We start from the raw sequence: 14,139 nt of genomic DNA, 5'->3' as shown, positions 1-14,139 counted from the left end.
CGTGTACACACGGGGGTGTTCGGACACCGAGGAGAGTCTGCACACAAAGTTGACTCTGAGAAATAAATCTCTCGCCGAACGTGGGGACGAACTCATGCTGACAGCGGCCAACTGGATACAAATCCAGCGCGCTACCGACGGAGCTACATCCCCGCCCCGCCTCTGTTTTAAGACCCTGTTGTCTTAGATTTTCTGTTCACGACCTCTGTAAATTTACCACCATTTTAAGGCCCCATCCTTTTCTCAGATTTTGGGGGGTCTTATAAGGGGGGTTCCACTGTTCTTAAGGCAAGGCATAGGCACATTATGTTTCATGGCTAAAGTCTTCAGGCATAGGCACATTATGTTTCATGGCTAAAGTCTTCAGGCATAGGCACATTATGTTTCATGGCTAAAGTCTTCAGGCATAGGCACATTATGTTTCATGGCTAAAGTCTTCAGGCATAGGCACATTATGTTTCATGGCTAAAGTCTTCAGGCATAGGCACATTATGTTTCATGGCTAAAGTCTTCAGGCATAGGCACATTATGTTTCATGGCTAAAGTCTTCAGGCATAGGCACATTATGTTTCATGGCTAAAGTCTTCAGGCATAGGCACATTATGTTTCATGGCTAAAGTCTTCAGGCATAGGCACATTATGTTTCATGGCTAAAGTCTTCAGGCATAGGCACATTATGTTTCATGGCTAAAGTCTTCAGGCATAGGCACATTATGTTTCATGGCTAAAGTCTTCAGGCATAGGCACATTATGTTTCATGGCTAAAGTCTTCAGGCATAGGCACATTATGTTTCATGGCTAAAGTCTTCAGGCATAGGCACATTATGTTTCATGGCTAAAGTCTTCAGGCATAGGCACATTATGTTTCATGGCTAAAGTCTTCAGGCATAGGCACATTATGTTTCATGGCTAAAGTCTTCAGGCATAGGCACATTATGTTTCATGGCTAAAGTCTTCAGGCATAGGCACATTATGTTTCATGGCTAAAGTCTTCAGGCATAGGCACATTATGTTTCATGGCTAAAGTCTTCAGGCATAGGCACATTATGTTTCATGGCTAGTCTTCAGGCATAGGCACATTATATTTCATGGCTAAAGTCTTCAGGCATAGGCACATTATGTTTCATGGCTGAAGTCTTCAGGCATAGGCACATTATGTTTCATGGCTAAAGTCTTCAGGCATAGGCACATTATGTTTCATGGCTAAAGTCTTCAGGCATAGGCACATTATGTTTCATGGCTAAAGTCTTCGGGCATAGGCACATTATGTTTCATGGCTAAAGTCTTCAGGCATAGGCACATTATGTTTCATGGCTAAAGTCTTCAGGCATAGGCACATTATGTTTCATGGCTAAAGTCTTCAGGCATAGGCACATTATGTTTCATGGCTAAAGTCTTCAGTCATAGGCACATTATGTTTCATGGCTAAAGTCTTCAGGCATAGGCACATTATGTTTCATGGCTAAAGTCTTTAGGCATAGGCACATTATGTTTCATGGCTAAAGTCTTCAGGCATAGGCACATTATGTTTCATGGCTAAAGTCTTCAGGCATGGGCACATTATGTTTCATGGCTAAAGTCTTCAGGCATAGGCACATTATGTTTCATGGCTAAAGTCTTCAGGCATAGGCAAATTATGTTTCATGGCTAAAGTCTTCAGTCATAGGCACATTATGTTTCATGGATAAAGTCTTCAGGCATAGGCACATTATGTTTCATGGCTAAAGTCTTCAGGCATAGGCACATTATGTTTCATGGCTAAAGTCTTCAGGCATAGGCACATTATGTTTCATGGCTAAAGTCTTCAGGCATAGGCACATTATGTTTCATGGCTAAAGTCTTCAGGCATAGGCACATTATGTTTCATGGCTAAAGTCTTCAGGCATAGGCACATTATGTTTCATGGCTAAAGTCTTCAGTCATAGGCACATTATGTTTCATGGCTAAAGTCTTCAGGCATAGGCACATTATGTTTCATGGCTAAAGTCTTCAGGCATAGGCACATTATGTTTCATGGCTAAAGTCTTCAGGCATAGGCACATTATGTTTCATGGCTAAAGTCTTCAGGCATAGGCACATTATGTTTCATGGCTAAAGTCTTCAGGCATAGACACATTATGTTTCATTGCTAAAGTCTTCAGGCATAGGCACATTATGTTTCATGGCTAAAGTCTTCAGGCATAGGCACATTATGTTTCATGGCTAAAGTCTTCAGGCATAGGCACATTATGTTTCATGGCTAAAGTCTTCAGGCATAGGCACATTATGTTTCATGGCTAAAGTCTTCAGGCATAGGCACATTATGTTTCATGGCTAAAGTCTTCAGGCATAGGCACATTATGTTTCATGGCTAAAGTCTTCAGGCATAGGCACATTATGTTTCATGGCTAAAATTTTCAGGCATATGCACATTATGTTTCATGGCTAAAGTCTTAGGCATAGGCACATTATGTTTCATGGCTAAAGTCTTCAGGCATAGGCACATTATGTTTCATGGCTAAAGTCTTCAGTCATAGGCACATCATGTTTCATGGCTAAAGTCTTCAGTCATAGCAATCATCCAAATTCAAAATCACCCCTCTCTCTTCAGCGTGTTTGCCTGTGTAAACAAAAAAAATTGAAAAAAATGTCCTTCATTACACAGAACAGTACATGCCCACAACACTCACACTATACCCTCCAAAAGATAGAGAATTACAGTGGAACCCCCTTTTAAGAACTCACAAAATCTGAGAAAATCAGGTCTGAAAAAAACAAGGAGTCTTAAAGTGGAGGTAATTTTACAGAGGTCATGAAAGAAAATTTGAAAATCCATGGTTGTAAAAGGGAGGGGGGGGGGGGTCTTACAAGTTAAATTGGGGGTTCCACTGTATACCATTCAACACGTACACTGTATCTTTTCTTCAGGTCTTCCCTGAGCTTTCTTTCTTTGTCCAAGGCTTCTTCTTTCATCTGCAGCAGACGTCCGGTGTTGATTTGCGCTGCGGCAAGTTGCTGCACCTCATCCTGCAGCGACGTCATCTGCTGCATGAACATTGTGATCGTCTCAGCCTGTGAATATATAAAAAAAAAGTCAATTATGCATGGTGAGACCCAATTTGAAAAAACATTGCAAAGATGGTAGATTGTTGCAAGCTTACAAGTTCATTTTTTTCCTACAGTGGGACGCCCCCTTTTAAGACATCCTGATGTAATGATGTAAGACTGCCATCCCCCCTCCCCCCCCCCTTTTTATGCTGCGTGTAGAGTAAGCACTAGAAGAAAGAAAAGACCCTCACTTTTACTGAGAGGCGACAGGAGAAACTGACAATGCACTGATTTGATGTCAATGTATTTGACACTCTGAAGAGGAAAATGTCACACTGCTCAAAATATGGATTGTCAGTGTCACATTTATTTAGCCAAATTAAGAAACACATTTTCAGAATACAGATACACAGCCAGCAAACTAGCCAGACCGACAAAACAACAACCAGCAAGCCCCACACCCACACCCACACCCACACACACACACACAAAACCATGCATGCACACCAGCGGCCACGGACTGAAACAGACCAACACTGCAAAGAAAACACAAAAAACAGCCAGAGCAAAGCCAAAACACGACCGTCAGTCTCAAGTGATAGAAGTCGATTGAGGTGTATGACGTGGTACGCGCCAATGGTGACGTAGTGCCCTACATGGGAGGCAACCCAGGGTGGCAAGTACATTGGTGCTGTCACTTTTTTAGTTGGGGTTGCTTCCCTTACACTTAGACGGGTAGCTTTTATCATGACCTAGGCATCTCGAAGTGTGTCAATGCTATTATGTGATTCGGAGTAAGAATATGTAATTTAATTAAGGGTACGGAAGACACAGACTAAATCAGACAAGCAGTGAAAGATGCAACCAGCAGCTATAGACCCTGTCTTCCTTTGCTTTTTCACCAACCTGTTCTTTGTTCTTCTGCATGTATTCATCCCTCAAGCGTTCCAACTCATCAATATCTTCACGCATTTGCTGCAACATATTGGAAAATAATACTTGTCATGTCGCAATAATATAGTCAAGGTAACTAGGAAAAGATCAAAGTTTTCAATCTTACTTTTCTCTCCAAAAGATGTATAAATATGCAGCCTGCAATTTCTAATGTGTCGGTTAGCATCCTTAACATGTTTTCTTTACAAGTACCGAAAAGTACGGTAGTCAGCTTCAGAGTTTGAGTGTGTGCGAGCAATCATATATGTGTGTGGATATGGGTACCTGTGCACATACGTGTCACTGTGTGTGTGTGTGTGTGTGTGTGTGTGTGTGTGTGTGTGTGTGTGTGTGTGTGTGTGTGTGTGTGTGTGAGTGCGTGCTTGCTTGTGTGTGTGCACACCTGCATATATGTTTGTGGATATGGGTACCTGTGCACATACGTGTGTGTGTGTGTGTGTGTGTGTGCGTGCATGTGTGCTTGCATGCGTTTGTGTGTGTGTGTGCATGCATATGTGTGTGTGTGTGTATGTGTGTGTGTATGTGTGTGTGTGTGTGTGTGTGTTTGTGTGTGTGTGTGTGTGCGTGTATGTGTGCGTGCGTGCTTGCTTGTGTGTGTGCACGCCTGCATATCTGTGGGTGTGTGTGCCTGCACAACAAAGCATGAAATGGAAAACAAGAAGCTAGAACACACAAACACAGCTACAAACCTTAATCCTCTCCAGGTTTTCCTCCACGTGTTTCTTGGCTTTGTACATGTAGTCTGCTTTGTGTTTCTGTGCCGACACTTTGTGCTGCAACTCTCCGATGGTTCTCTCCATCTCCCCCACTCTCTGGCGAAGTTCTGTGTTAGTGGCCACCAGCTCACCATTACGAGCGGACAGATTGTTGTTCAACTTCTTGAGCTGAAATGCGAAGCATAGGTCGACCGATGAATGTGAAAAAACGTATCTGTACAGTGAAAGCCCCTTTTAAGACCTAACAAAAATCTGAGAAAATCAGGTCTTAAAAAGGAGGGAGTCTTAAATTGGGAGGTAAATTTAGAGAGGTTGTGAACAGAAAGTCTGAGAAAACAGGGTCTTAATAATGGGAGGGAGTCTTAATTTGGGGGGGGGGGGGGTATGTCTTGAAAGAGAGGTTCCACTGTTTTGTTCAAACAGACAAGTGACTCTTTTGCCTTCTCCAGAACAAGTTCAGAAAATCCTGCAAACTCATATTACAAATAAATCCTGCAAACTCATATTACAAATAAATCCTGCAAACTCATATTACAAATAAATCCTGCAAACTCATATTATAAATAAATTTAAAAATAATAACAAAAATGGGCAGCTCCAGTATTTTCATAAACTAAACAAAAGACTTTCAAAGAATTCATGGCAAAAATATTTAATTCACCATACCTCAGCAATATCGCGGTTTGTCTTGCGACCAGATTTGTCATGTTCCTTCTTCAGCTCCTGACGTAAAGCTTCAATCATCTCCGCCATCTGTTGCAGTTCCAGTTTGCTGTTGTCCTGATCTTGTACTCTGAAATATTGTCCTTCCACTTATAATGAAACAAACCTTTGAAATTCTAGGCAAGCACCGAAATAAATGGCAACTTTTATCCTTGCCACACAGAGGCATATAATACTGGTTTCAGGAGACACACAGACACACATGCGCGCATGCACACACACACACGCACGCACGCACGCACACACATGCACACACACACACGCACGCACGCACACACATGCACACACACAAACACACAGTATGAGTCTGTCAGTTTTCCAAGTTATTAACTTTATTGACACAAAGGTGGGGAAGGTTCCATGGCAGACACAAAACTGTCAGCGTGAGCGTTTGAAAACACTGTCTATTTGGCTGCTTGAAAGGGAGTCTGAGGATAGCATTTGTAGCAGATGGAATGCTGCAGTTTCAGAAAAATACTACTAAAAACAATTCCCTATCAATGATCGGGTGGATGTGTGATGGCTTAAACAGTGATTAGCAACTTCTTCTCCCTCGTCATCGTTCAAGGGCTGAAACTCCCACATTCACTCACGGTTTTGCACGAGTGGATTTTTAATTGAATCCTGGTCGCTGCCGCCTGGTGGGCTAAAAGTGGGGATTTTTCTGATCTCCCAGGTCAACTTATGTGCAGACCTGCTAGTGACTTAACCCCCTTCGTGTGTACACGCAAGCACAAGATCAAGTGTGCACGGAAAAGATCCTGTAATCCATGTCGGAGTTCGGTGGGTTATGGAAACACGAAAATACCCAGCATGCCTACTCAACGAAAGCGGAGTGAGCTGACTATGCTCTCAGAGTATAGTGTGTGGAACCCAAATGGGCAAACGAGCTCACACGTAACCAGACAATTCTGGAACGCTGAAGAAGAAGAAGAATTGTATGACTGTTTTTATCCCGCCATGCAGGCAACATACGCAGATTTCGGGGGAAGCATGCTGGGTATTTTTGTGTTTTCTATAACCCGCCGAACTCTGACATGGATTACACGATCTTTTCCATGCGCATTAAGTCTTGGTCTTGTGCTTGTGTGTACACACAAAGGGGGATAAGGCACTAGCAGGTCTGCACATAAGTTGACCTGGGAGATCGGATACATCTCCACCCTTAACGCACCAGACAGCCGCGGCCGGGATTTGAACTCACGATCTTCTGATTAGGAGGCTGATGATTAGCAACTGACCTTAGGTTTTTCAGACGACCAGTCTCAGCATCCCGTCGTCCCAGCTCACCCTGTAGGTTCTCCACCAACTCCTGAAGCTGCGTGTGTGACTGCATCACTGCTTCTAGAGTGCTGGCAATTTCACGGTTCACTGACTTGGCATCATCCATATTCTTCTGATGCTGTTTTGCCTGTAAAATGAAAAGGGTACAAAGTTTTCAAATACATATTTTTTATGCCAGCAAAGGAAGTTGCTCTTTATAAATAATCCAGACACCATATGCAAAAGTTATGACAAAGAAAAGTCACTTCTGAAGCAAAAATAGGTCTGTTTTGTTCTTCAAAATCACCAAAAAGTACTGTGAATGATTATTTACAAAAGTAATATAAATTAGTTAGTTACAAACACACACACACATACACGCACACACAACACACACTATTCAATGCCTCAATGTATACTCTGAGGGTTTTCTGGACCACCGATACACATCATTTAGCTTCCATCCTTCTTCATAGCATCAACGCCAATCACACAAAAACTCCTCTGGAAGTAAAACAAGAAAGAAAATGAGCGTTGAAATTATAAAACCTTTGGAAAGAATGCTTTTACTGGTATTTTTTTAAAAACTTAAACTAACTTGAACCTACTTTATTCTTTTCTCTGGACTCCAGCACCTCTATACGTCCCAGCATTTTGCCCATCTCACTCTCCACCTCCTCCCGGCGAGCCAGCGTCAGTTGAAGTTCATGCTGCTTCTGTTCCAGCAGGTCGCTTGTGTGTTGTAGCTTCCCCTCCAGCTTCCGGGCGGCCATTTTGTAGTCTCCTGCCTCTCTCTGCACCTGTTTTGAACATAATGGACAAAATTGCACCATCAAAGCCCGAAATTGTTATTGATATTATTATTTAAGTAATCACATAATAGCTTTCTTTCGCACCCAGTAAGGCTAGTAACACCACAAAATCATGTTCTTTTTGATACCACACAAAAATCATACCTGCATCAGTTTGGTCTGAGCGGCTTCGTTGACCTTGCGCAGGTGCGCGGTGTCGGTGCACTGTGCCTGTGCCGTGGCCAGGTCCTGTGTCAGTTGAGCCGCCTGGGACTGCAGTCTGCCGTTGTCATAGGCCAGCTTGTTCTTCTGTTCCACCATGTCCTGCAGCGTCGTCTCCACCTTGCGCTGGGTCATCTGTGTGTTACATTCATGTGCACACATCAATATACATGTATCATTTGAAGCGTTCAGGCTGCAATTGGTTTCCTATACAGCTCATGGACTTCTTTTTTGAAGTACCTAAACCTTTAGAACTGCTCACCAAAAACGTTTTAAACCTGTTTTAATGACTGCAGATGCATTATGCCAGAGCACCACTAAATATTCAAAATATATTACAGTTTCCCAATGGGCTTGCGCAAACATGAGACAAAATGAGTTACCCAATGACAAAATTAACCCCCTTCCCCTTTCATCTTCTTTAAAGTCCAATGGATTGGCGCAAATATGAGACGATACGTTACCCATGAAAAAATAACCTCCTTCCCCTTTCGTCTTCTTTAAAGTCCAATGGATTGGCGCAAATATAAGACGATACGTTACCCATGACAAAATTACCCCCTTCCCTTTCATCTTCTTTAAAGTCCCATGGGCTAGCTGGAGCAAATATGAGACAATAAGTTACCCATGAAAAAATAACCTCCTTCCCCTTTCGTCTTCTTCATCCACACTGACCTGTTGGTGTTCAAAGCCGCCCAGACGTTCTATGAACTGCATGTTCTCTGCCTCTGTCTGTCTCAGCTTGCCTCGCAACCCCTCCACCTCCCCCCGCACTTTGTCCAGCTCTCCTTGAAGTCTCGCACGCTCTGCCATCAGGGAATCCACTGTCTGGTTCACCTGTCAATCATAGATATGGTGAGCTCGCTTACATGGGTGTGTTTGATGTATGAACATTCTACCTGAAAATGTTGTAGAGCAAACAATACCATAGTAGAGCTTGGTAGCTCAGTTGGTAGAGCATTAGACTTGTGATTCAAGGGTCACGGGTTTAAATCCGGGCCGAGATGGACACCGGTCAACTTTATGTGCAGACTCAGAGATGGTATCCATGTTCCACCCCCGTGTCACCCCTAAACACACACACATCTGGGTAGCGCGACTCTGTTTGTTGCTGCTACAGCAGTACCTGCGATGTGTGGACCCTCCCATGAGAGGACACCTCCCTTAAAAGGACACCTGCTCTTGTCCCTGTTTATATTATCTCTACCAAAGGATACCTGTCACGACAGGCCACCTGCAATGTAGGGACACTGTTGGCTGGTCCCAAGGGTGTCCTTTCATGGCAGGTACCCCTGTAGTTTTCCACTGCGAGGAAGCGACCCGAATTTCCCAGCAATGGAATAATAAAGTAATGAAAGTGAAAAATGAAAATGAAAAAGGAAAAATAGTATGATCATTACAAAAATGGCTGTTCAATTTCCAGAGTCCAGCTTCAGGCATAGCTCTGCCATCAGTGAATCCATTGTCTGGTTTACCTGTAAATCACAGATATCGCGAGCATGCTACATGGGTGAATTTGTTGTATGAAAATGTCGTAGAGCGATCAGTACCATCGTATGATCGTTACTTTCTTTGGTTAAGACACCTGTTTTCTGCCAGAGTACTGCCTGCAAATATGCCTATTAGATTTCTGGATTCTGGCATCAGGCATAGCCAGCCATCCACACAGATGGCAGTACATCTGTCAGATCTCTGTAGAATAAGCACAATCTGTAACAGTACAGAAAAAAAAGGAATGGGAGGGAGGTTTTCAGAAATGTCCCTGGCATCAGCACACCCTTTTTTTTTCTCTAAAAGTCAAAGGTTTTAAATGTATTTCATTTCATTTTGATGCAAAGTCAAATCACCACACATTAAGCTCTGCCAAAGCAACTTCAAATGATTGAATAAGCAGTAAGAAAGGGGGTCAAATCACCAGCAAGCAGCAAGCAAGAATTACAAGAACCATATCTCCTGGCATATTTAGGTACGACAGGCATACATAGAACAGGCAATTCATACCTTCTGGAACTATGACTTTATAATCTTGTCTGATAAAACAATCAACATTTATCTTCATAAAATGGTGTGAACTGCCCTAAAGCAATATGATGTCTCACCTCTTCCAGTAGATTCTCTTTTCCTTGCAGAACGCTCTCCTTTTCTGACTCTAAGCTCTGCAACTGTCTCCGCACGTTGTTCAGCTCCGTCTCTAGCCCTGTTGCTGCAGAACTGAAATCTCGATCTCTGCTCGCCAGGGAGTTCTGGGAAAATTCTAGCTCTGTCTGTAGTTGTCGTCTGTGATCAGAAGAATAGCACTAGATGTGACAGGGTGGAGTGGAACGGGTGCACAGATTCAACTGAGACGCCAAGACAGGGGTTGCATGCAGAAACATGTCTTTTATCTAACGTACACCAGAAGGCAGTGTAGTTCACCCCTCAATGTACAGCCGCACAAATTTACACAACTCGTCACAATGAAGTTACAAAACCTCAAAACGATCCTCCGCCAAAAGTCACATCGCTCATATAAAACCAACTCTAACAACACTTCTTCCAAAATTACGTTTGTTTCATTTGCTCCACGAATACATCCTCCGCCAAAACAAAGTTCATGGCTCAAACTACACTCCCTGCATTAATACAGCGACACAGTCATCGTTCAATCAAAAGTTAAACTCCACAATCCAAAATCACAAAGACCAGACAAGCATCTTCACACTACAAAATCACAAGGGAGGCTGCCCTAAGTCAACGCTATCTATGATTACAGCATGCATCCTTGAAATAATCACCCAATGAAAACGCAGCATCCAAACACATGTACAACAACACAGCAACCCAAGGGGTCAGGGGAGATAATGGGGTCCGAGACTGAAAGAGAGGAACAAGACATTACACCCCACGTACGATGTGTCTGGAAACGCCTCCGCGCCGAGGGGTTTTGCAGCTAGCGCAGCATAGATAAAGAGGGAAAAAGTTCTCGGCTCGCGCGGCAGCAAGCACTATGTCTCCAGGCTGATTAGACAGACAATGATCGTGATTCTCCACCCTGCTACACACATCAAGCTGATTAGAAATTGGCCATCACATTCTACAGAAACCTGGGACAGTAGGGGCGACCACCCCCAACCAGGCGCGTTCACAGGTGGCGGATAGTGTGATGGCCTTCAGATATGGAGGTTAGCTGCGAAATAAGCCAGGCTTGCCAGGACGAATAAGCAGTCGCGGACCAACTGGCGGTGCTTCCAACAGGATGGGGCGGGGTAACAGGTGGAACTGTTACACTCAAGAAATACCCCAGGTGTCCAATGACGGGAGCATCATGCGAACAAGAGCCGCATTTTAAGTTCTAGCCCTGGGGAAGGTCACCTCAGATAAACAAACCAGCCAGCTATGGCCAAATAGCCGGGTAGACTGGACTCGACAGCCCTGTAAAGCCACCAGTCTAGGGGAAGGATCACTCCGATATAAAAACACGCTGAAGCCGGATGAGCTGGGCCATGTATGGCGCATAACGACAGCTCAACGCATCAACGCTCATATGACAGATTGTACAGAAATCAACAAGAAGCACTCACACTTTGCTCTGCAGTGATGTATTATGAGTAGTGAGGTCAGTGACTTTTGTGCGAAGCGCCGACATTTCCTCTTCCAGATCTCCTCTCACAAGTCTGTGACTTTCCTCAGCCTGAGTTTGACAATCAACAAATATTATTTTGACAATCATGACATGTTATTTTGACAATCATGACATGTTATTTTGACAATCATGACATGTTATTTTGACTCTTCTTTTACTGCATGAAATGTTCAAAAGAATAATTTCAACTATACAAGCCCTTCGCCTACCCACCACTAATCCTCTGTTTACAATTATCTGACAAACCTTTCTTTCTGGCTGCTTATTCTAACACAGTATGCTTTGTTTTGACGGATGAAATAGAATCAAAATAAAACACGAACGAAGCCAAAATAATCAAGTTTCTTACACTTCCAGCAAACATTCCGTATTTCTGTTAAAAATGACTCAGCAACAACACATCTTCTTAAATATTCTACCTTTAAATAACCCACCAAAACAAATATGTGTTCACAGTCAAGGCAGTCCTAAATTCAGCCCAAAGTCAGCTTAAACAAAAACTCAGTGCTGAAGCAAGTACATGTACAGGCTTCAAGATATTAAAAACAAGAAGGGCAAAGCCCATACGACTCACATGCTTGACCTTGACCTTTACATTCAGGGTCAAGGTCAAATAACTAAACCTAGCAATGACATCATACACTAAGAACTGCTTTACACATTTTTCCTACCAAAATACATGTGACCTTGACCCAAGGTCAAGGTCATCCAAGGTCATGCAACACAAAGCTGTTAATTCAAGACATAGGAAGTACAATGGTGCTTATTGGCTCTTTCTACCATGAGATATGGTCACTTTTAGTGGTTCACTACCTTATTTTGGTCACATTTCATAAGGGTCAATGTGACCTTGACCTTGATCATATGTGACCAAATGTGTCTCATGATGAAAGCATAACATGTGCCCCACATAATTTTTAAGTTTGAAACAGTTATCTTCCATAGTTCAGGGTCAAGGTCACTTCAAAATATGTATACAATCCAACTTTGAAGAGCTCCTGTGACCTTGACCTTGAAGCAAGGTAAACCAAACTGGTATCAAAAGATGGGGCTTACTTTGCCCTTTATATCATATATAGGTGAGGTATTGAATCTCAAAATCTTCAGAGAAAATGGGAAAAATGTGAAAAATAGCTGTTTTTAAGACAACAATTACGGCCCCTGCGACCTTGACCTTGAAGCAAGGTCAAGATGCTATGTATGTTTTTTGGGGCCTTGTCATCATACACTATCTTGCCAAATTTGGTACTGATAGACTGAATAGTGTCCAAGAAATATCCAACGTTAAAGTTTTCCGGACGGACGGACGGACGGACGACTCGGGTGAGTACATAGACTCACTTTTGCTTCGCATGTGAGTAAAAAAAAAACAAGGATTTTCCCTTTCATAAATCATTAAAATGTGCCTCAAACACAAACTCTTGATAGAGTGGACATAAAACAACCTACCTCATTTAGAAGTTTCTGAAATTTCTCAGCTTGATGTTGTTCTGCGTCTACCTTGTCTACTACTTGCCGCAGGCTATCCCTTTCTGTTTCCACTTCTTGTAAATGTGCCTTGAACAAAAAATTACAAAGTAAAATGATGTGAAATAACGTGATAGAATAAAAGGTCAGTCAGAAAAAATACAGAGGGATAAGGGAAGCAGTGTTTAAGAGTGAATTATGAAAGTGAGGATGAAAGGCGCTTGTTCATTTCAATGCTTGTTATTCTCTCAGGTGCTAGGAAAAAAGGTTCCGTACAACTCTCGCTTACTCTATTACATTTACACATGTCGTATGCATAAAGAGCGATTACTTCCCTTTGGTTATTTGATTAGTGCTGGTGTGATTTTTTGTATTCACCTGAGACAGTACGAAAGCATTTTTGTTTCTTTATGTTGTGCAAATGTGTGCATCCATGTGTCAATGTCTTTATGAGTTTTTTGTTTTTTGTCTCACAGTATGTAGCTTAACAAAATTAAGAAGAGACTGGAGAATTGAATTATGTGTGTGGTGTGCTGTTGTTCTGTGAGTGGGTGTGTGCGTGCACGCATGCGTGCATGTGCATATATGCATGCATGTACACACAAAACAATAATATACTACCAGTTACTATGCATAACAGTCATGTTACACACACAGTCAAAAAGGTCAGCTTCTCCTACTTCCTCAACAAATTCTAAAACAGCTAAAGCTACGAACACTTCCAGTTCTACTTACCCTCTGTTGCTCGACCACTTTCTGTGTCTGCTCAAACTGATGGATGAGTTCTGTGTACTGGCACTGCAATCGAGACAGCTCGCTTGACGCAAGCTGGCAGTCAGACTGTGCAGCATGGAATGTGCTCTGAGATTTCTCTGCAGAAAAAATATGGACAGATTACAGTGGAACCCCCCTTTTAAGACCCCCCAATTTAAGACTCCCTCCCTTTTAAGACCCCGTTTTCTCAGACTTTCTGTTCGTAGCCTTTGTAAATGAACCCCCATTTTAAAACTCCCTCCTTTTTAAGACCTGATTTTCTCAGATTTGTTGAGGTCTTGAAAGGGGGGTTCCACTGTGTTAGGAAACGCTGCCGTTGCTGAACTTTGGTTCAGTTTTGTGTGTTGCATGTAGTTGACTTATTTGTACTTTGTGGGAAAGTACCGATATTATATTTTGTAAACACAATATTTATGTTTGGACGAGAATGCAGGTGAACTTTCTAGTCCTGTCAAAACAAGTTGTTTACCACGTTGTTTTGAGTCGTGGGTTCGTGGCGTTCGCTCGGATTACGTGCGTCGGTGCTTTTGATGTACGTCACAGAGAATGTCACTATTCTAGTCCATGGACAGTTCATCTA

The 14,139-nt window shown here is 42.7% G+C and overlaps 1 protein-coding gene across 2 annotated transcripts in view; it reads right to left on the bottom strand.

The window, feature by feature from the left end:
- Nucleotides 1–14,139, bottom strand: part of LOC138978666 (coiled-coil domain-containing protein 150-like) — a 29,688-nt gene that overhangs the window by 8,856 nt on the left and 6,693 nt on the right. For both annotated transcript variants that reach the window (XM_070351460.1, XM_070351461.1), the window contains exons 5-16: nucleotides 13,521–13,657; nucleotides 12,768–12,875; nucleotides 11,257–11,366; nucleotides 9,796–9,973; nucleotides 8,372–8,533; nucleotides 7,640–7,831; nucleotides 7,292–7,483; nucleotides 6,662–6,831; nucleotides 5,364–5,490; nucleotides 4,671–4,865; nucleotides 3,934–4,002; nucleotides 2,890–3,051 (exon numbers count right to left, since the gene is read on the bottom strand). In XM_070351460.1, the coding sequence (XP_070207561.1) occupies nucleotides 2,890–3,051; nucleotides 3,934–4,002; nucleotides 4,671–4,865; nucleotides 5,364–5,490; nucleotides 6,662–6,831; nucleotides 7,292–7,483; nucleotides 7,640–7,831; nucleotides 8,372–8,533; nucleotides 9,796–9,973; nucleotides 11,257–11,366; nucleotides 12,768–12,875; nucleotides 13,521–13,657 (1,802 nt within the window). The remainder of the gene's footprint in view (nucleotides 1–2,889; nucleotides 3,052–3,933; nucleotides 4,003–4,670; nucleotides 4,866–5,363; nucleotides 5,491–6,661; nucleotides 6,832–7,291; nucleotides 7,484–7,639; nucleotides 7,832–8,371; nucleotides 8,534–9,795; nucleotides 9,974–11,256; nucleotides 11,367–12,767; nucleotides 12,876–13,520; nucleotides 13,658–14,139) is intronic.

The sequence above is a fragment of the Littorina saxatilis genome, linkage group LG10, assembly GCF_037325665.1.
Source record: "Littorina saxatilis isolate snail1 linkage group LG10, US_GU_Lsax_2.0, whole genome shotgun sequence".
NCBI classification, from domain to species: Eukaryota; Metazoa; Mollusca; class Gastropoda; order Littorinimorpha; family Littorinidae; genus Littorina; species Littorina saxatilis.
This window is presented reverse-complemented; position numbering and strand designations above follow the sequence as displayed.